Source organism: Enhydra lutris, unplaced genomic scaffold, assembly GCF_002288905.1.
Source record: "Enhydra lutris kenyoni isolate GAN:26980312 unplaced genomic scaffold, ASM228890v2 scaffoldscaffold6, whole genome shotgun sequence".
NCBI lineage: Eukaryota > Metazoa > Chordata > Mammalia > Carnivora > Mustelidae > Enhydra > Enhydra lutris.
Genome location: NW_019154090.1, coordinates 14,823,290 through 14,844,083, shown reverse-complemented (window position 1 = coordinate 14,844,083; position 20,794 = coordinate 14,823,290). Strand labels below are relative to the sequence as shown.

The following is a 20,794-nucleotide window of genomic DNA, read 5'->3' as shown; positions in this document are numbered from 1 at the left end:
CCTGGGAAAACCAAGACGCCTGCTTGGCTCTTCCTGGCTCTCTGACAAACCCCACGTTTTGGTGTTTGCATTCCTTCGCCCACCATAAGGGCATTTAAGATGACCCCAATTATAAATGGACATCGGTGGAAAGACTTCTAGAATATTGCAAAAAACAGTCTATGCAATGTCTGACTTGTCAAATCCATGATCCTGGAAAGCTTGTTTTTGTCTCCAGGGGCCCCCAACCTCCTTCCTCTGGACACTTTGAACACCTGCAGCCGTATTTTTTTTTTTTTTTTAACAGCCACCAAGTATGAGTTACCAATATGTTTTTGTTCTCTCTTACATGTTTTCTGGATGGGCTGGACCTTTTCTCTACTGCAAGATTGTTGCCCTCATGGTGTGGGGAGAAAACTGTTAAAAATGTGTTTCTCACTTGGGATAGATCTTCTAGAATCTCCAGGGACTGAAGCTCCCACTTCACTGGACAGGTCATACAACGCCTCATGAAAACCTTGCAGACTTCTTGAAATTCCATCAGTATAAAACCTTTTGTGGATCCCTTGTCTCATTCTAGTATGCCCAGCTACTGTAAGCTTCTAAAGTCTTATGCTCAAGTCTGTCATCAACAGGTTAAAGAAGCCTTTCCAGATCCCAATTCAAAGGAATCTATTGGTCATAGTCTAAAGCCTGGTGACTGGGTATTCTAGAAACATCATCAGAGGAAGACAGCCCTTGAGCCCTGTTGGAAAGGACCCTACCAAGTGTTCCTGATGACAAACCCTGCTGCAAAACTTGAAGGTATTTAGCCTTGGGGACACATCACACAGGTAAAGGAGGCTTCCACCCACTACCTGATCCCGTATGGATGCTGGAGACCTCCAAGTCCAGTTGACTAGGAAGAGAAGTAGGTGACTTCCAGGTAGACGGCCTCCATCCAAGAGGACCGATCGACTTCATACTTTAAACAGGACACTCTCCTTCCCTTCCTTTCCTTTACTCTGGCGTTGGCCTGGAAAACAGCGCCTTCATCTGTATCTCCTCAGCCACTGCAAAGGGGGTTAATGCCTAGAATTTAAAACCACTTTTTATTTCAGGCTAGGGGAAAATCTAACTGCGCCCTTAACTTTTCTCGAACAAAGTAAGACAGTCCTGAAATTTACATCCTGAATTACAAAAGATCTACCAGGAGGTTTTCGTGATTCAAGACTCATTCCTTTCGGTAGGTTCCTACCTCCCTGATTAAGGATAGATGTAAGTGAGGCTGTGATTGGGAACTTCTTAATTCTTGAAATTGCATCATTTGCCGTCAAAGCAATAATAGCCCAACAAAGATCCGTAGAGTTTCTGGCCAAGGTTGTTCTTGATAATAAAATAGCCCTTGATTATCTTTTAGTTGAACCAGTAGGTGTCTGCTGTGGCCAACACCACCTGCAATCCTGGGATTAAAACTTCTGTGGAAGTCAAAAGTGATTTACATAAGATCACTGAGCAAACCACTTGGCCTGAAAGAATGACTCCTTCAGTGGGGTCTTTCTTTGACTCATTTAAATTTTTTTTAAAGATTTTATTTATTTATTTGAGAGAGAGAGAGAGAGAACGAACTAGCAGGGAGAGGGACAGAGGGAGAGGGAGAAGCAGGCTCCCCACTGAGCAGGGAGCCTGATTCGGGGCTCAATCCCAGGACCCTGGGATCATGACCTGAGCCAAAGACAAGACAGTTAGCTGACTGAGCCACCCACGTGCCCTGACTTACTTAATTTTGATTGGTTTGGGTCTTGGGGACCACAGCTTCGAAGCACACTCCAAATATTGGGAATTATCCTGTTTCTAACAATCACAATAATCTTCCTGCTGTGTTCTAGCCTCTCAAAAGCCTTAAATGTGTGTTCATAGCCGCTAACCACCATGCAAATGATCTCCCTACCATGAAACTTCAAAAAAGGAACGAAGAAAATGACCGATTTAAAGCCTGTGAACCTGAAGTCATAATCTGTGAATATCATGGTGATTAAGCAAAAACATCATGACCCGTGTACCTCACTCAAGGAGAGATCAACAGGGGCTGTGAGCACTACAGATCGGAGCTAGAGAGTGATGCTAATGCCTTACATTTTGAGCATATCTCTTGGTTAAGCCGAGATTCTGATCGAAAGGGAGTAATTGTTAAAAGGAAAACCACAAGCCCCCAAAATGGCTTGACTTAGGTTCGAGCCCCAAGTCAGTAAACCAAGACTTAATACCTAACCTGACTGCAGTTTCAACACCCTAGAAACGTAGTGTTTTACCGGTCAACATTGGGATTTCCTAGTCAGCGCTAGGAAATTTACTGATAGACCCCTTCTGCTCCTCTTGGGAGGGTGACCTTGTTGAAAACAATAGATTCTTTGTTAATCATTTCCTTTCTTCCGCTCCTTCTCTAACTTGAAAAACCTTTGCTTTTCTGTGGCCCTTTGGAGCTCCCCTCTACCCACTAGACAGAATGCTGCCCCATTTGTGAACCGATTAATAAAGCCTGTTCAGTCTTTAAAATATACTTGGTTTAACTTTCGTTATTCAGCACCAGGAAGTAACCTATCACTGACTTAGACCTGAATATGTTTGGTTCTAAAGTCTCTGCCCTTTTTACTTTTTATGCAAAAGGGAAAACATATGAATGTTCCTGGCACAGAGGCTAGCATCACAAAAGCGAAACATCTTTTCATGCCTTCGGTCGTTGGCAGAGGAGATGTCTCCATCTTCTGCCGCACCGGATACCCCCCGGCCTTAGGCCTTAGACGAAGCTGCTTTCCTGCAAGAAGAGAGGACTGGACAGCAGGGAACCCGGGAAGGCTGGGGAGGAGTGTGGCTGGGCAGTTTCCCTGACTGGGGAGCTTAGTAGGTCCGGGAAGCTATGCCCAAGGCTTAATGTCTAGTAAGTAGTCGATTGGGTGCAAAGGCGAAAACTGGCTGCTCGTCAAAGCGTCCTCTGCATGCCTTGGACTGAGTTTCAGGAGCGTGCCCAGGGCTGTCCCCCACCTGGTTCCTGCCTCGTTGCTGTGGACTGCTCTCTGAGCTCGGAGTAAATAGACCCCGCCCCTCCCAACTATAATACCCCTCTATTCCCCAGGATTGGCACGGGGAGTTGGGGGAGGCATTCTTTTAAAAAATTTTTTTAAGATTTTATTTATTTATTTGAGAGAGAGAGAGAGCATGAGCAAGGGGGAGGGGCAGAGGGGAGAAAGAAGCAGGTTCCCCGCTGAGCACGGAGCCCCATGTGGGGCTCCATTCAGGACCCTGAGATTATGACCTGAGCCAAAGGCAGCTGCTTAAGCGACTGAGCCCCCAGTCACCCCCGAGGGAGTCATTCTAAACCTCTTTTACCAGAAGTCATCTGTGAGGACAGTGGCCTGATACACTCATGTCACCAAAGCTCTACTCATCTATCATCCCAGTGTGCAGTGCCCCAGATGCCCTCTAGCCTCCAGCAGCAAAGACCTCTTGGGGCTTACAGAATCTCAGATTGTTGGAGCAGGAAGGGTCTCTTGTCGAATGCCCCAGGTAACTCTTTTCTGGCGTTTGCCAGCCTGGATTCTGAGGCATTGGTGTATCCTGATCAGGTTCCTTGGTGACAGTAGACACCATTTATGGAGCCCTCCCAGCCGTTTATCTGCTACCTGCTGTGCGTCTGGGCTGGAGTTCCTCTGTCAATCCTGCGGACCTAGCCCTCAATGAGGACACAGCCTTTCCACATTCATGTTCTCCCTGAATTCTTATATCATCATTATCTTTGTGGATGGCAGAATGGAAGCTCAGAATGGAGAACTGATTTATTCAAGGTTCCTCATGTTTTAGGAAACAATGAAGATGGGAGTCACAGCCTGTTCCCACCGCCATGGTCAGTGCCAGACAGAGGGCTCCTTTAACTACTTTCTCTACCTGCCCCTCAGTTGTCTTGCTCTATAGGCAGTAGGCACCTAGTGAATATTTATGATGGAATGGGGGAAAAAAGGAGGGGGCTTGGAGGAAGGAGGTGTGGGTTCAAAACCTTGTCTCTAGAGCGTGGCCTGGGACCTTGGGAGAAGCGTTTAAACCCCTGAAGTCTGGTTCATCAGGCATATACAGTTGATGATAATAGTAACTCTCTATTCCTGGGAAGATCGTCAGACTCCATGAGACGGTGAGCACAGAGCCTGGCAAACAGTCAGCTCCAAGAGAGCGTTGGTCTGGAAAAGAGGATAAAAAGAAGAAGGAGGAGGAGGAGGAGGAGGAGGAGGAGGAGGAGGAAGAAGAAGAAGGAGGAGGAGGAGGAGGAGAGGAGGAGAAAAGAGGAAAAGAGAAACATACATTCAAAATCGCTTGAGATTGTTAGGTGTTTCACTTTCGTGGGCCTCGGTTTCTTGCGTCAAATGGGTTCATTTATCAATAATAACTGCTTTTTCTATAGCCCCCAGCATGTGCTGTGTGTGACTACACTAGACCTCTGTCGCGAATCCTTAAACGGGGATCTGCGCTCTGATCTGGCTGCCCCAGGGCCAACCACTTAATCCCCAAGCTCTATTTGCCTCCCTGTGGGCCTGTCCTTCCTTCCCCAGGGGCATTACAGGGAGACCCAGGAATCCTGGACCAAGCCCTGGCCGCCCGCAACCTTGCGCTCAGGCCCCAGCTGGGAGGAGGGAGGGGAGGAGTGGACAAGGGTCCGGCTGCAGCTGGTCGAGCTGCGCCCGGCCTGGAAGCTGCTCAGGTTCCTGGTTCCCACCGGGGCCAAGAGTGACACCTGATCCCCAAGGATTGTGAAATGGTCTGAGGTGGCAGCCCGCCCGCGGTGGCCGCTGAGCCCCACCCCTACCCCACGCCCCACCCTCCCCAGCGCGTGGTTAAATCCCCGCATCCCGGCGGTGGCTCACACCTGCACCCCGCCCCGGCCCAGCACCATGCCCGCCTGCCGCCCGGGTCCCTTCGCCGTCGTCCTCCTCTTCGGCCTGCTGCTGCTCGGCCTCCCCCGGGTCCCAGGTGAGCGGGGCGGGGACAGCCCTGGGGCCCAGAGGGGCCGTTCCAGGAGCACCAGCCAGAACTGGGGTCAGCCGAGGCGCACGTAGACTCTTTGGGAGCTGAAGAAATGGGGATTCCTGGGGCGGAAGTGGGGAGACACATGAAGACTAAAATTTGAGGATTCCCTGGTTCCTGAAGGTGGTGACCCTTGGAGCTTGGGGTGTGGGGTCCAGTGTGCTGGAGGTGGGGAAGCCCACTGTGAAATTTGGGGCATAGGCTCTGTGCTAAACGTGGCGGGTGGGGGAACCCTCTGCTTAGACGTCGGAAGCTCCTGGATGTTCAGCTGTGCGGGGGGGTCCCTAAAGATTGAGGGCGCCAAGGATGAGGGTTCGGTACCCCCCACTCCGTACTTCCAAGTATCGGGGCCCCCGGCCCGGAGGTGGGGCCCTCTGAAGGCTGTAAGAGGGACGCCTAGGGCCAGAGACTGAGAATCCCTTGGAGCTGGAGATCTGCAGCCCTGGGCGCAGGCGGTGGGTTCGCTCTGAGATGGGGGCTCCGCGTCCACTGACCGTGCGCCTCCCAGGCGGAGCAGCGGAGAAGCCCGGCGTGTGCCCCCAGCTACAGGCCGACCCGAACTGCACGCAGGCGTGCCTCTCTGACGCCCAATGCGCCGGCAACCTCAAGTGCTGCCAGGCCGGCTGCGCAGCCGTCTGCCACCTGCCCAACGGTAACCCCGGGCGCCCGGGGAGGGGCCGGGAAGGGCGGGGTGGGCTGGAGGAGGCAGAGCTTCCGGATCCGGGAAGAGGGCCCCCCACTCCAGGGACCCCTGCAGAGTCGAGACGGATGGAACCAGATGCTCTCGCGCTTCCTCGGGGCCCGGGGAGACAAAGGAGTCGCTGAAGCTCAGCGGGAGGTGGAGGGATGGGAGGGTGGGGGGGCGGGGAGGGGGGGAGGGGAGGAGGTCCCCCACCCCTGCCTGGATTCCATTCCCTGGTGCGTGACGGGCTTCCGGGCAAGCACCAGCGGGGAGGACGTTCCCGGTGTTCCCGGAGGTCAAGACACCGGGTTCACAGATTCCTCCCCTGCGGGTTGGAGCCTCGGGGAAGCCCGGGACTGGCTAGCGGGCTGGGTCGCAAGACCTGGGGCGCCCAGCCCTCTTGGAGTCCCTCCCCTGGGGCGTCCTCCAGCTCTGGGGGAAGGACTTGGAGCGCCTGGCCTAGCAAGACTCCCCGGATTCCTCTGTCCAGACGGAAAGAGGCTTTACACGTTAAGGGGAGCGCCCAGCCCATCCCGAAGATGTGGTTGTGAGTGTCAGACAGAAAGGCTCTTGCCCAAGGTCACACTGTCACTCCCTGGTTGGGGAGGAGTCACAGCGAGGGGCTTCAACTTTTGCCCCTTCTGGAAGGCTGGTTTGAAGGAAATCAGGACTCCTCCTTGAGCACCTCTTCTCTCTTCCTGTATTTGAAACAAGCTCTAACACTCTAAAGATTGAGAGAGAGAACTATGGAAAGCGCTGGGGGTCCACAAAAGGTCCTTACTAGAGCTCGCTCTCTCCCCCAGTGTTATGGGGACGCTCATCAGAGCAGGGAGTGGCCTTATAGACAACATGAAATCCAAGCTTCTCATTTTTCACAGGGAAAAAGTGAGGACTAGAAGCAGGGATATGACCCAGGGCACCAAGCTGTGGTGATTGCTGGTCTTCAGCCAGAACACAGCCCCAGGATTCTCCCTCTCCGTTATTTCTCCCCAGATGCCAGTAGGGGCTGGGGTGGTTTGTAATTAGAGACCTCAGACATAGGTAGAGGGAGGACTGGCCCGTGAGGGGCAGCTACTGGGTCTGGAGCCTTCTAATCTGGAGCAGAGAGAGAAGGATCAGGAGACGTGAGGATTGAGATAGAGAGAGGCAGGCAGACAGATGAGTAAGGTGGAGGGGAACAGAAGGCATGCCTACTTGTAGGTGCAGTCTTTGCTGTTTTTGTTTGTTTGTTTGTTTGTTTTGTTTTGTTTTGTTTTTGTCTCAGATGGACTGGCTGAGGCAGGAAGAGGGATGGGGTCAGACGGCCTCCTGAACTAGAACCTCAGAGCTGCCCATCTGCTAGCTGTGTGATCCTCAACAAGTTGCTTTACGTCTCTGAGCCTCTGCTTTCTCGTCATCAGAATGGGAATAATAATCCCAAACTTTGTGGGACTGACATGGGGGCTAAATGAAATAACACACAAAAAATGTCTCTGTAGAGAGCAGATCCTCTATCCGCAGGGACGTGTTTTGTCAGTAAAAGGTTCCTGATTCCCCTTTGGCCTAGGGAACCCCAGTGTCCAGACCTGCCCTTTTCATGGATTTCTCTGTGCTGGGAAGGCAGCCACTCCTGTCCTGTTGAGCTAATCAGCCAGTTCTGTGCCTGTGTTTGACCTTGGGCTGGGCTTGCTCTTGGGGTTCCTGGGAATTGAGCCCAGTTCCCTTCTCCTTGACCCAGGAAGTGGAGCAGAGGGTGTGCGAGTGTGTGTGTGAGTGTGTGTGAGCAAATGGATGGCCAGAGACTGGGTTCAGGTCTTGGTTTTAGTTCTTCCAGCAGCATGGTATTGGGTGGTTCCAAAATCAAGGATGGAGGGAACAGGAGAAGGAGAGGTTTGCAGGTGGCCTCCCCAGGTACCCCCGGGATCAAGGCTGACAGGCAGCTGTCCTGTTTGTGACACAGGGGGAGGACGGCGTTGTGGACAAGCACTCATCTCCTGGCATCCTCTCTGCCCGCTTCCCCTTGCTCCTTTTTCTCCCCAGAAAAGCAGGGTTCCTGCCCCAAGGTGAACACTGACTTCCCCCAACTCGGCCTTTGCCAGGACCAGTGCCAGGTGGACAGCCAGTGTCCTGGCCTGTTGAAATGCTGCTACAATGGTTGTGGGAAGGTGTCCTGTGTCACTCCTGTCTTCTGAGGTAGGTGGGGGTGGGGGACGAGACGGGGAGGGGGAGTGCACTGATGTCTAGCTGTAAAGGTGGTTGAAAAGGAGGGCCTGGGCAAGCACACTGCTGTGCACTCTCTGTCCATTTCTTTGCTTTCACACGCTCGACAAGTCTCTGCTGAGCATCTGTCCTGAGCGGTGCCCAGCCCTGGGTACTGAGGATGATACATGAGTGAGCGTATCAGACAAAAATTTCTCTCTGATGCGGTTTACAGGCCAATGGAAGAAAAATACATAAGTGAGTGGATTCTGTAGAATGTTCAAAGGAGAAAAGTGCCGTGGAGAAAAAGGAAACAGAACGGGGACGGGCGTGCTGGGGTAGGGGTGAGGCAGAGTGGGCAGGAAGCAGGGCTGCTATTTTTTTTTTTTTTTTTTTAAACAGGGACACTCAGGGAAGGTCCCACCCAGAAGGCAGCATTTGAACACAGACTTGCCAAAACTTGAAGCTATGAGGATCTCGGGGGGTGGTGGGGGGTGGGTGGAGGGTGGTGGTGTTAAAGGTGAGGGGCAGCAGGTACAAAATCAGGAGTGTCCCTGGTGTTTCAGGAAAAGCCAGGAGGCTGGAAGGGAGCAAGGAGAACACAGGAAGAGGAAGGTCAGGGGTAAATGGAGCAGCTCCTCAGGGGCCTGATACGTCGCTACAGGACTTTGGTCTTGACCTGGAGATGTTGCCTCTGTGGAAATGGACATGCTCTGGCTTAGATCTGAAAAGATTGCTCAGGCTGCTGGATGGAGAGGAGACTGTAGAGGGGGAATGGCAGACGCAGGAGACCAGCAGGAGGCTCCTGTGAGAGGCCAGCCCAGAGATGACAGATCCGGGGAGCTAAGTGGCTGGGTTTGGGACATAATGTGAAGGTGGATGGGACAGTATTCGCTGATGAATGACATTATTCATGGGACAGTATTTGCTGATGAATTGGGCTGCAGGGAAAAAGAAGATTTACTCTGTTTCCGTAGCATGCACCTAGAAAGTCAGCGGTGGGAGGAGCAGCTGTGTCCTGAGAGAGGGGACAGTGGACAGGACCTGGAGGAGACGGGGAAGTGGCAAGCTCTTTAAACGTGGCCAATGGGAGGCCAAAGACTGATCTTTAGTTTCGCCAAAAGCTTGGCTTTTCAGGACGCACGTGGAGGGCATCAAATGTGTATTCGAAGTGTGACAAGCACTCGCTCCGGGGCAGGTGGGGGCTGTGTTTGATCACCTCTGGTGGCTCTGACTGTGCAAGGAAAGGATTGTGGAGCGTCTCTCTCCCCTACTTACAACTAAAAATAAAACAATACTAAGTCCTAGAGAAAGTGTGAGTAAGTAAAGAAATACAAGGCCCCAAGCACGTTTAGCTGGCCCACTGGGAGATCCAGCGCTGTGCCAGGGTCTCTGTGTCAGATGCTGGGACGGAAGGTGACCACGGCCCTTCCTCACAGAGCAGCCCCGTGGCCGAGGCGGACGGATGGAAGACACTCCCAGTGCCTGTCCTCAGTGCCGTGGTGAGGGAAGGGCTGAGTGCTGTGGGAGCAGAGGAGGAAGGCCTCCCGGGGGCGGGGGTTGGAATGGTAGAGACAGCAGGCTTTGCAGAGGGATGACCGTGGGCCCGTCCTCAAAGATGGCCCGAAGGTCAGTAGTGGGGTGACATATAGGAGGAGAAGGAACCTGGAAGCACCCTGTGGTTGAAATCTCATTGTTGATGGGGGGCTAGCTCGAGATGCTCTCAGCCCAGGGACTGACAGGTCACTGGTGGGACCGGAATATTGCACAGATGAGAAGACCGAGACCGCTGAGAGGGGAGGATGTGCCCAAGGCCACATGGTTCCTATTTCGAGGGGTCCTTCCAGTGCCTGAGCGGGAACCACAGTCTCCCAAGGGCTCAGAGCTCTCCAGTGATGCCAGCCATCCCTTGCCTACAAGTGGTGGGGGCATGGCTGGACTTCGTGGCCAGGAAGACCCAGGTTCAGATTTCAACTCTGGCACTTAACTAGTTTTTACCTCCCTGAGCTGCCATTGTTATGCTTCTAAAATGGGATCAATAGGATCTCCTTGACCAGCTAATCCCAGCTTAACCTAAAGAAGGGAGGCACGGTGGAACTTCCTGGTGGTTGAGGGACTTGCAGGGAGACAAATGACCATGGTCCCCCAGGAAGGCCGCTGTGGTTGGTTGAGACACGGTTACCCAGGTATGTCCCAGGATGGTCTGAAGCACAGGAGGTGAGTCTAGGACCCGCAGAGCCGCGCAGGCCGAGCCCCCAGCCTCAGGAAGGCAAGGCTTTGCTGTGCGTGTAGTGGAAAGGGAGACTAGGGGAGCTCTGGTCCAGAATTTAAGCTCCAGGTCCTCTCGGCTGGTATTTTGGATATTGTCGTTGATGTGTCATTATGATTTTCTTCCTCCAGCTCCGGCCACCACAGCCTAAGGAGTGGGGGAGCGGACGTTTCTGCCCGGCCCTGCCTGGCTCCAGCCCAGCTACCCTCCCCTCTTTCTGGCCTCTGCACTCCCTCCAGGACTGAGCATTGTTTCTTCCTTTTCCAACCAATAAAGTGACCACTTCCAGCACCGGGTGCGGGGCATGGCCTCTATTCTTAATCATTCCGTCCCGGTCTCCCCTGACTCTGGGTTGAGGAGGGGTGTCAAGGGTGGGGGACGACCAGGTCATCAGGGCATGAAGACCAGAGCCAGATCAACTCTGAAACACCAAACATACATTCAGGGCTTGGCTTGTGCAGTAGCGCTTTTCCCAGGAGGCTGGGGGTTATCCTTTCCCTGGGAGACAGAAGAGAGAACAGGCTCACAGACAGGATAGAATCGGTTCTGAAGTCACTTCCATTCATGAACGGGAGCTTGAGAACAGCAGGTCTGGGTGCTGGACCCAGGGCTGGAAGACTTGTTTGTGAGATCTCCCCGAGCCACAGCAGCCCTCGGTGTGGCTGATGACTGTCCAAGTTCTAGACTAGGAGTCTGCCAGGTGACTTGCCTGCAGTTAAGTGGGTAGAAAGTGACAAAGCTGGGGTCCTTTCATTGGTTGTTGGTTTTGTTTTGCTTTGCTTTTTTCAAGATTTTATTTATTTATTTGAGAGAGAGCATGAGCTGGGGGAGGTAGGGGCAGAGGGAGAGGGAAAACAGACTCCCCACTGAACAGAGAACCTGACACGGGGCTCCATCCCAGGACGCCAAGATCATGACCTGAGCTGGACACAGATGCTTCATCAATGAACCACCCAGGTGCCCCTGGTTGTTGGGTTTTATCTTTATTTTTAAAAATATTTTATTTGTTTGTTTGTTTAGAGTTGTTTGGGGGAGGGGCAGAGAGAGAGGGAGAGAGAGAATCCCAAGCAGACTCCTTGCTGAGTGCAGAGCCCAACAGGGCGCTCTATCTCACAGCCCTGAGATCATGACCTGAGCCGAAACCAACAGTCAACAGTTTTTAAATCGAACTGTTATTTTATAGAAATAATACAGTCACATGGACCAAAATTCAAAAGGTTAAAAAAAAACCCAGGAACAATGGAAAGGGTCTTTCAAGCTTGACCTCCTCCCGCCAGCTGCTAGCTGTTTTCTGTGGGTGAAACCAAATCTACCAGTCTCTTGTGTGGTCTCTCAGAGACCTAGCTCAGTCTCAGGCCTCCCATCTCCTCTCTCTCTCTCTTCTTCTTCTCCTGTTTCCCTGTTATCCCTTTCTATATTCTCTCTCTTCCCCTTGTTCTCTCTCTATCTCTCTATCCCCCCCGTTCCCCCATCGCCTCTTTTTCTGGCCCTCCTCCATGCCCCTCTCTCTTTATCCCCTTCTCTCAATGTTCTCCTGCCCATCCCAGGCGAGCTTTTCCCTCCTTCTCTGCTCTACCCACTATGGGATATGAGAGATCTGGGCAGCTTGAGGGCCATGATCTAGAGACAGAAAACCTTGGTGGCTGGGTGTCTCATCTTCTTGTGGGTCCCTGCTCCAGGCCATGAGCCAGGCAGGATCCCAAGTCTTCTCCACCCCACCCCGGCCCCAGGAATGCAAGGTGAATGAGTCTCCCGGATGCAAGTGAGGGTGCTCAGGGCATAAGGCTTCCTCTTGGCGATAGATGGCAGTGTAGCTTTCTCTATCCTTTCCCTTTTCTGACGTCTCTCCCTGTCCGTGCTTGGGTCCCCCCAGCCCTTGCAGGCAGCAGCAAAGGCATCCAGCTCTTAGGGACCAAATGTGTGGCTGCCACTCCTTCCACTCTCTCCTCATATTCCCCAGATTTGCTCTCGGAGAGAACCCTGGGCAGGGCTCTGTCTAACTCACACCGGGTATGCCTTTTGGAGGCATGCCACCATTCCTCAACCATTACCCACCCTGCAAACCTTTAGCACTCAAGCTGCTCCTCTCCCTACCCTCTAGGCAGCTGCAACCGGCTGCCCCTGAGCAGGGCTAGCAGGTGAATTTGCTACTCCCAGTTTAACTCGAGAAACAAAGTGCCAGCAGCAGAATAGGAGACGTGGTGGTGGAGGTTTTACTGCATGAGAAGGCTGCCCAGGACCACCCTGAGTAGGGGTCGGAGGGAGATGAACCCTTGGACCCTCCACCAGAACCCTGAGAGGGGGCAGACTTTTTCAAGGTGGCCCGGCCCTAGCAGTGTCCTGGGGAAGATGAAGTGAGGAGAACCATGGGTGGTGGTTACCAAGGGTCCCAGTGATGAACAGGAAGAATCTGCTGGAAAAGGAGGGTTGAGGGGTGGAGTGGGTCAGGTGAGGAAATGGATGGGTTTGGGGTGCCTGGGTGGCTCAGTGGGTTAAGCCTCTGCTTTCGGCTCAGATCATGATCTCAGGGTCCTGGGATCGAGCCCCCGCATCAGGCTCTCTGCTCAACAGGGAGCCTGCTTCCCCCTCTCTCTGCCTGCCTCTCTGCCTACTTGTGATCTCTGTCAAATAAATAAATAAAATCTTAAAAAAAAAAAAAAAAAGAAAATGGATGGGTTTGGAGGAATGCCCGGCTGAGAACATTTCTTTGATTCTCTTTGACTCCTGCTGGTGGCTGCTGTAGGTTAGGGACTCTGTGAGTCTTTGGTGGAGGAGTGGGAAGAGGAAGGAAGGAAGGAAGGGGCTGCTCTGGACTGGCCCCTTTCTCCCCATTCCCAGGTCTTGATGGGCTATGTATTGTGTAGCCAGACCACAGCAATGCTTAGTTCTGGCTGGGGAGTGGCTCCCAGGCCCAGGAATCGTGGTAGACTGCTGGCTCCAGATGGGAATGTCACTGTCGTGGCACATCCTAGAGCCCCTCGGTCCTGCCACTGCTCCAGAGTTCAGGGCAGGGTTCCCTCCTGCATTTACTCTCCCATCTCCAACAGCAGATGGCTTTGCTGATGCATCTATGCCCCGTACTCCGGTCCAGAGGGCTGTGTGCGGTAACACCCAAGTGGAAGCAAGCCTCTGTTTTGCGGGCAAGTGCAAGTTTGGGGTTGGAAGGATAATAGGAAGTTACATTAAAGAAGTTCTAAAGACAGACCAGTAGAGGGGAGCCCTGCCTAAGAAATAGCGTAAGCAGAGGCATTCACTCATTCAGTAAATATTTATTGAGCACCTACTGTGGGTTCTGTTGTAGGTGGTGGGTATTTGGGGTGTGTGTGTGTATCGGTGTGTGTGTAATGGGGGGCAGTCAATAGATCAGTGAACCCACACATGTATACCATGGCAGGTGGTAACATAAAGATGGGTAAGAGGACCAGGGAGTCCAGGGGATGGGGTGGAGGTGGGGTAGTTACTTCACAGACAGTGTTCATTAGGCATCATCCAAGTACTGAGTGAAGGAGGACATGAGCCCTGTGACAATCCATGGGAAGAACTGCCCAGGCCCAGGAAACTTCCAGGCCTAAGAACCTGAGGTCAGAGTGTGCCCTGAGTATTCGAGGATCCTCTGGGGGACTAACGTGGTTGAAGTAAACGAGCCGTCAGGGTCACGAGGGGAGATGAGCTCAGAGAGGTGGTGCAGGCACAGAGTATGGAGGGCGCTGTGGTCACTGCAAAGACTTTACCTTTTATTCTAGGGAACTTAGGAGCCACGGGAGGGGTTTGAGCAGAGATGCGCTGTGATCTGAATTGTGTTTGAAAGGAAAAGTGAATTGTGGGAAATTGGATGGGGAGAGGAACCATGAGAGACTGTGGACTCTGAGAAAAAAAAAAAACTGAGGTTTTTGGAGGGAAGAGGCGGGTGGGGGGATGAAGGAGCCTGGTGGTGGGTATTAAGGAGGGCACGTATTGCATGGAGCACTGGGTGTGGTGCATAAACAATGAATCTTGGGACACTGAAAAAATAAAATTTTTTAAAAAGGGGGAAAAAAATCCTTCAGGTTGTTATGTTAAGAATAGACTCTAGGGGCGATGTGGGAGCAGGGAGAACAGTTACACTACCCTCGCTGTCTCTGTAGGATCGCAGTGGCTGGAACATCTACGCCAGTGCCCAGCCAGACCCGACCTGTTGGGGTGAGCTCGTTACACATAAAGATGGGACTCCCAGCTCCCTGCCCGCCCCGAGGGCTGCTCTGTCCCCAGTGCTTGTGCACCTCACACTATAAACACCCCTCTGGAAATTTATCTGAAGCCCATGTGTTTCTTATGCCTTAGGTAGGGCTAGTTTTAGGATTATGGGCAGGATCTTGGCACTAGGGAAAGAGGCAATGGAAGGCAGCTGCCGTCAGTCTGAAAACAAGAGCTCATGAATGGGAGGCTGGAGATTTCCAGTCAGTAGGCAGGGCTCCCCCTGGCCCACAGGACCCATTTGAGCCAAACTCCAGGTAGCAATCTACACAGACTCCTGGGTAGGGAGGTGCCCGGGCTGGCTGAGAGATTTGGAGCACAGAAGCCTCTCCACTGGCTTATTCATGATGTCTGATGTAGAACTCAAAACTGCTTTGAGGGGTGCCTGGGGGGCTCAGTAGGTTAAGCATCTGCCTTTGGGTCAGGTCCTGATCTTGGGGTCCTGGGATTGAGGTCCTCCCCCAGTGGGGAGTCTACTTCTCCCTCTCCATCTGCTTCTCCCTCCTGCTTGTGCTCTCTCTCTCAAATAAAATTTTTTAAAATGCTTTGAAATAGCATAAATCTCTTGACATATTCATATGCCAGTGAGGTACACCCGCACAATCACAGGACAGTTCTCCAGCTGTCTTGGGGAGTTCCCGTTCCCTACAGTTCTTTCTGTCACTTTGGCCTGTGGTTTCATGGGACACTGTATCCCACCTTCTTGGTAGCTATGATGTAGTTGAGGGTTATTTCTCTTTGTCTTTTTTCTTCTTTTTAAAGTTTTATTTTATTCTTTTCTTTCAACTTTTACTTTTGACATAATTTCAGACTCATGGTTGTAATATTAGTGCCGAGATTTCCTACATACTCTATGTATATCCATCGCATGCTTACGTTTTACATTTTTTTCCTTTATTTTTTTAAAGATTTCATTTATTTATTTGACACACACACAGAGAGAGAGATCACAAGTAGGCAGAGAGGCAGGCAGAGAGAGAAGGGGAAGCAGGCTCCCCACTGAGCAGAGAGCCTGATGCGGGGCTGGATCCCAGGACCCTGAGATCATGACTTGAGCTGAAGGCAGAGTCTCAAGCCACTGAGCCACCCAGGCACCCCGTACCACTTTTTCTTTTTTTTCATTTCTTTCCCTCTCTCCACACCTCCCACCACATCATATGTTTTTCTGTAGCACATGAGAGTAAGTTGTAGACATCTTAAATATCTCAGTCAATTTCCTAAAAATAAAGGCATTCTCTTAGGTAACCATAGGACCATAATAATCAAATTCAGGAAATTAACATTGATATGATATTACTATCTAATCTACAGACAGGACCGGCTACGTAATTTAGGGGGCTTGATCCTGAATGAAAATGTGGGGAGCCCCTTTCCTCATAGCTGGAGAAAATGTGCCACTAAAGGTCCTCACGTATAATGCTTTTCCTTTCTTGTAGAGTCTCTCTCCAGACTTGTCATAGTGCTTCTTATTTATTACTTAATTTCACTCTCCCTCGGGCAGGAGGATACTTTGGGGGCAGTGAAGACTTTCAGAGGTGCCCAAGGTCCCTGCTCTGATACGTGGCACTGTGTCCTCGAGCATTCCACTTGATGCTGGACTCTAGTTCCATGCCCCAGCCATGGATGGGGAAATCAGTTTCCTCTTTCTACAGTGCCCCCACTCTAACCATGGGTGGGTGATCTCCAAGGGATTTCAGTCTCTGTGCTTGGTACATGGATTGGAGAGCGTGAGAGGTTAGCCCCTTCCAAGTAGCCTCCTAGATGCACCGTGGTGCTGCCGTCCCCAAACAGAGACACTGGCTGACATAGCCTTCCCTGAAATGTCACGGGGTGTGCACACCTAACTCTCACCCCCTTGTACCCATTTCCATGCCCCCACAGGGGAGGTGAAGGCAATGACACACCTTGGGCCTCCCCACTAAGTGACTCAATTGCCACCCCAGCTGTAGGGTGTCAGGGTCAAGGGGGTGAAGGTGGAAATGGAGTCACTGGGCAGAGCCAGAGTGCCAGGAGACAGAGAGTTGGCTGCTAAGAATCCGTCCAGGGAAGTTAGCAAGTGGTGGGACGGCTTTTGTGCCAAGGCTGCATATCCCCACAGTATCCTATATTCTCCTAACAGTCTTCACCTACAAAGCACAAATTCAAAAGTAAAAATCCTGAGAATAACAAGTCAATGACCACAGATCACTAACCTCAGGTGCAGGATCCTCCTGAGTACAGGACCCCATGTGGCTTAGTTGCATACCCATGAAGTCTGTCTCGAGAACTTACCCAGATTTCACCAGATGTTTCAATAATGTCCTTTAGAGGAAAAGAAAATTCTGGATCCTGCATTGAATTCAATTGTTTTTAATCTTCTTTAATCCAGAAAAATTCCTTGATCTTTTTTTTTTTATCTTTTGTGACATTGACATTTTGGAACATCACAGGCCAGTTATTTTACAGAATGTCCCTCAATCAAGCTTATCTGATACTTTCTCACGATCAGATTCATGCTAGGCATTTTTGGTTTTGGCAGCAATACTACTGAAGAGATAGAGTGTTCTTTGCGGTGTACCATCAGATGGTACATGATGTTGATTTGTTCTGTTAAGAGTGATGATGTTAACTTTGATTACTTGAGTAAGGTTGTGTCTGCCAGGATTCTCCACAATCAAGTTCCTATTCTCCCCCTTGTAAGGAATAAGCATCCATCAGAATATGCTCTGTAGCTCTGTAAATATCCTTTTGCTTCTCAAAATTTGATTCACTAGTTTTAACATCCGTTGATGGTTCTGCCAGTTTCAGTGATCATTGAATGGTTGCTAAACAATGGTTCTTCTCTTTCTATCCCTTACTGAGCTCCTTTGGGCTTCCCATCTCTCCAGTGTGAGGGTTGAATATTGTGGTCTAGCTACTGTCCTGAGCCCAGGGACAGGCTAGGGGTGGGGAATAAACTTGCTTGGCATTTTGGGGATCTTTCCTCTGAGTTTTGGTTAAGTGTTCTATCTGGGGTTTAGTCCTTAGTATCCTAAGGACTAACTAATCCTAACTAAGGACTAACTAATATCCTAACTATCCTATCCTAATAGTATCCTACTCCTAAGAGGGGTTTATCCACGTGTTGGGACAGAGCTTGGCATCTGCTTATTCTACAAAATCTCTCCACAGTAGTCATATGCTCATCCGTGCATCAAAAGAGAAAAGCACAAGGTGCCTTTGTACTTTGGGCCCTTTATGAATAGCTCAAGTAGGGAAGAGGAGATTTCTCAAGGGCTTTCACTCAATCTCCTTCCTCCGACCTGATCTCCCAATCCTTTGTTTATAGTTTGAGCCTATTGCTTAGGGGTGATGTGCTCCCAGCTGTCGCATTCTGTGTCCTGCTCTGCCTTTCTCCCAGCTCAACAGATAAGTGGTTGTCCCTGCTGGTTTTGGCCATTTCTACTGGGGTCCTACAGGAGCAGATGGAGGCTTTTACTCTTTTTTTTTTTTTTAAGATTTTATTTATTTATTTGACAGACAGAGATCACAAGTAGGCAGAGAGGCAGGCAGAGAGAGAGGAGGAAGCAGGCTCCCTGCAGAGCAGAGAGCCTGATGTGGGGCTCGATCCCAGGACCCTGACACCATGACCTGAGCTGAAGGCAGAGGCTTTTACCCACTGAGCCAGCCAGGCACCCGAGGCTTTTACTCTTAAGGGTTCTTTCATAACTTTTTCCTGGGCTGTTCACTCTCAGCTCTCCGTTTTATTGTCTCCAGTTCGGGAACCGTTGTGAGAATTCTCAGGTGTGAGTGGTCTCGTCTTTTTCAGCATGGTTTCTGCACATTTTGTACCACAATTCACCAGACTATTATTTTTACTTCTAAAAGTGCAGCAATTTCCTGCCCTGTCAGTCTAGATCCTCCCAAGAGGGAATTAGATGTACAAGAGATTTACCGCGGAAGCACCATGAAGGCTAAGTGGAGGAGTCAGGGAGCATCTTCAGATGGCGATGTGGGTCTCACACCAGTGAAACGAGGCGGGAGGGAAGGGGGTATGGGCAGAAAGTCTCTGATTGTAAGTTCTAAGTTCTAAGAAGGCTTGTCTGGGCCAGTGGGAAATCTTGGTTGCTTATTAGGGAAGTCCTCTATGTCTTTCCTTTCCTCTATGGTATAATTTCTATGAAATTAACCAACAGAGTACCTATTGAGTAGGTACTCTGTATATGTCACTTTCCTTGGCTCAGTGTAGAGGAGAAATGTGTAAAGCAAGGTCCTTGTTTTCAACATGCAAAACGTGAACATGAAAAGGTAGAAGCCAGCAGACCCCCCTCCCAATATTCATGTGGAGTCTATTTGGAGAAGTCCAGGGTTTTTATGGGGTGGAGAGGTGAGGAGGGACTGGCTGGCCATGGAAGAGTTGTGCTTTAATGATAGCAAACTAATTAAGAACATGGGCCCTGGAGTCAGACTTTGCTGTTGTGGCTGTTTATTTATTTTTATTTTTTTATAAACATATAATGCATTATTAGCCCCAGGGGTACAGGTCTGTGAATCGCCAGGTTTACACACCTCACAGCACTCACCATAGCACATACCTTCCCCAATGTCCATAACCCCACCACCCTCTCCCTCCCCCCTCCCCCGGGCAACCCTGTTTGTTTTGTGAGATTAAGAGTCTCTTATGGTTTTTCTCCCTCCTGATCCCATCTTGTTTCATTTATTCTTTTCCTACCCCCCCAACCCCCCCACGTTGCCTCTCAACTTCCTCATATCAGGGAGATAATATGATAGTTGTCTTTCTCTGATTGACTTATTTCACTAAGCATAATACCCCCTAGTTCCATCCATATTGTCGCAAATGGCAAGATTTCGTTTCTTTTGGTGGATGCATAGTATTCCATTGTATATATATACCACACCTTCTTTATCCATTCATCTGTTGAAGGACATCTAGGTTCTTTCCATAGTTTGGCTATTGTGGACATTGCTGCTGTAAACATTCGGGTACACATGCCCCTTTGGATCACTATGTTTGTATCTTTAGGGTAAATACCCAGTAGTGCAATTGCTGGGTCATAGGGTAGCTCTATTTTCAACTTTTTGAGGAAATTCCATGCTGTTTTCCAGAGTGGTTGCACCAGCTTGCATTTCCACCAACAGTGTAGAAGGGTTCCCCTTTCTCCACATCCTCGCCAGCATCTGTCGTTTCCTGACTTATTAATTTTAGCCATTCTGGCTGGTGTGAGGTGGGATCTCATTGTGGTTTTGATTTGCATTTCCCTGATGCTGAGTAATGTGGAGCACTTTTTCATGGGTCTGTTGGCCATCTGGATGTCTTCTTTGCAGAAATGTCTGTTCATGTCCTCTGCCCATTTCTTGATTGGATTATTTGTTCTTTGGGTGTTGAGTTTGATAAGCTCTTTATAGATTTTGGATACTAGCCCTTTATCTGATATGTCGTTTGCAAATATCTTTTCCCATTCTGTCAGTTGTCTTTTGGTTTTGTTAACTGTTTCCTTTGCTGTGCAAAAGCTTTTGATCTTGATGAAGTCCCAATAGTTCATTTTTGCCCTTACTTCCCTTGCTTTTGGCGATGTTCCTAGGAAGAAATTGCTGTGGCTGAAGTTGAAGAGGTTGCTGCCTGTGTTCTTCTCAAGGATTTTGATGGATTCCTTTCTCACATTGAGGTCCTTCATCCATTTTGAGTCTATTTTCATGTGTGGTGTAAGGAAATGGTCCAGTTTCATTTTTTTTGCAGGTAGCTGTTCAATTTTCCCAACACCATTTGTTGAAGAGGCTGTCTTTTTTCCATTGGACATTCCTTCCTGCTTTGTCGAAGATTAGTTGACCATAGAGTTGAGGGTCTATTTCTGGGCTCGCTATTCTGTTCCATTGACCTATGTGTCTGTTTTGTGTGGCTGTTGTTTATTATGTTATGTTAGTTACCATACAGTATTTCATTAGTGGAGTCAGACTTTGATTCAAACACCAGCTTCATTCCTTGCCAGTCTGCTATTTGGGACAAGTCATTTATCTTCCTGACCTTCAACTTTCTCATTTGTAAGATACAGTTATTAATAGAATCCTCCTCTCCAGAATGTTGAGGATATTAAATGAGATAATGTATGCAAGGCACTAAGGTTGCTTCCTGGAATATCATAAGTGTTTCCTAAGTGGTAATTATTAAAATTTTAATGAAATGTATTATGTATCAAAACGCTTTTAAAATGCATGTCCTCTTTGATCCAGAAATTATACTTCTTAGATTCTCTCACAACTAAACAATCTGAAATGTTTCACAGTGATTTTTATCTTTGCAACATTAACTTATTACATTGAAAAACCATAAAAAATCTTAACATTCAATCATAGCTTGCTTTTTTTTGTCATTTAAAAAAATGATTTATTTGTTTTAGAGAGAGAGTGTGAGGGGAGGGGCAGAGGGT

At 49.9% G+C, this 20,794-nt stretch overlaps 1 protein-coding gene across 1 annotated transcript; it reads left to right on the top strand.

Annotated features, from left to right (window-relative positions):
* The first annotated feature begins 4,872 nt into the window (after nt 1-4,872).
* LOC111141913 (WAP four-disulfide core domain 2) lies at nt 4,873-10,448 on the top strand. The gene is made up of 4 exons (XM_022494754.1): nt 4,873-4,974; nt 5,537-5,680; nt 7,730-7,882; nt 10,289-10,448. The coding sequence occupies exons 1-3, from the start codon at nt 4,896-4,898 to the stop codon at nt 7,879-7,881; spliced, it is 375 nt and encodes a 124-aa protein (XP_022350462.1). The 5' UTR covers nt 4,873-4,895; the 3' UTR covers nt 7,882; nt 10,289-10,448.
* The last annotated feature ends 10,346 nt before the right edge of the window (nt 10,449-20,794 follow it).

Excerpts from the sequence above, each read along its gene's own strand:
- LOC111141913 (XM_022494754.1), top strand. The coding sequence starts at position 4,896 with ATGCCCGCCTGCCGCCCGGGTCCCTTCGCCGTCGTCCTCCTCTTCGGC. Across the intron at positions 4,975-5,536 it reads CGGCCTCCCCCGGGTCCCAG|GCGGAGCAGCGGAGAAGCCC; the intron begins GTGAGCGGGGCG and ends TGCGCCTCCCAG. Across the intron at positions 5,681-7,729 it reads CGTCTGCCACCTGCCCAACG|AAAAGCAGGGTTCCTGCCCC; the intron begins GTAACCCCGGGC and ends TTTTCTCCCCAG.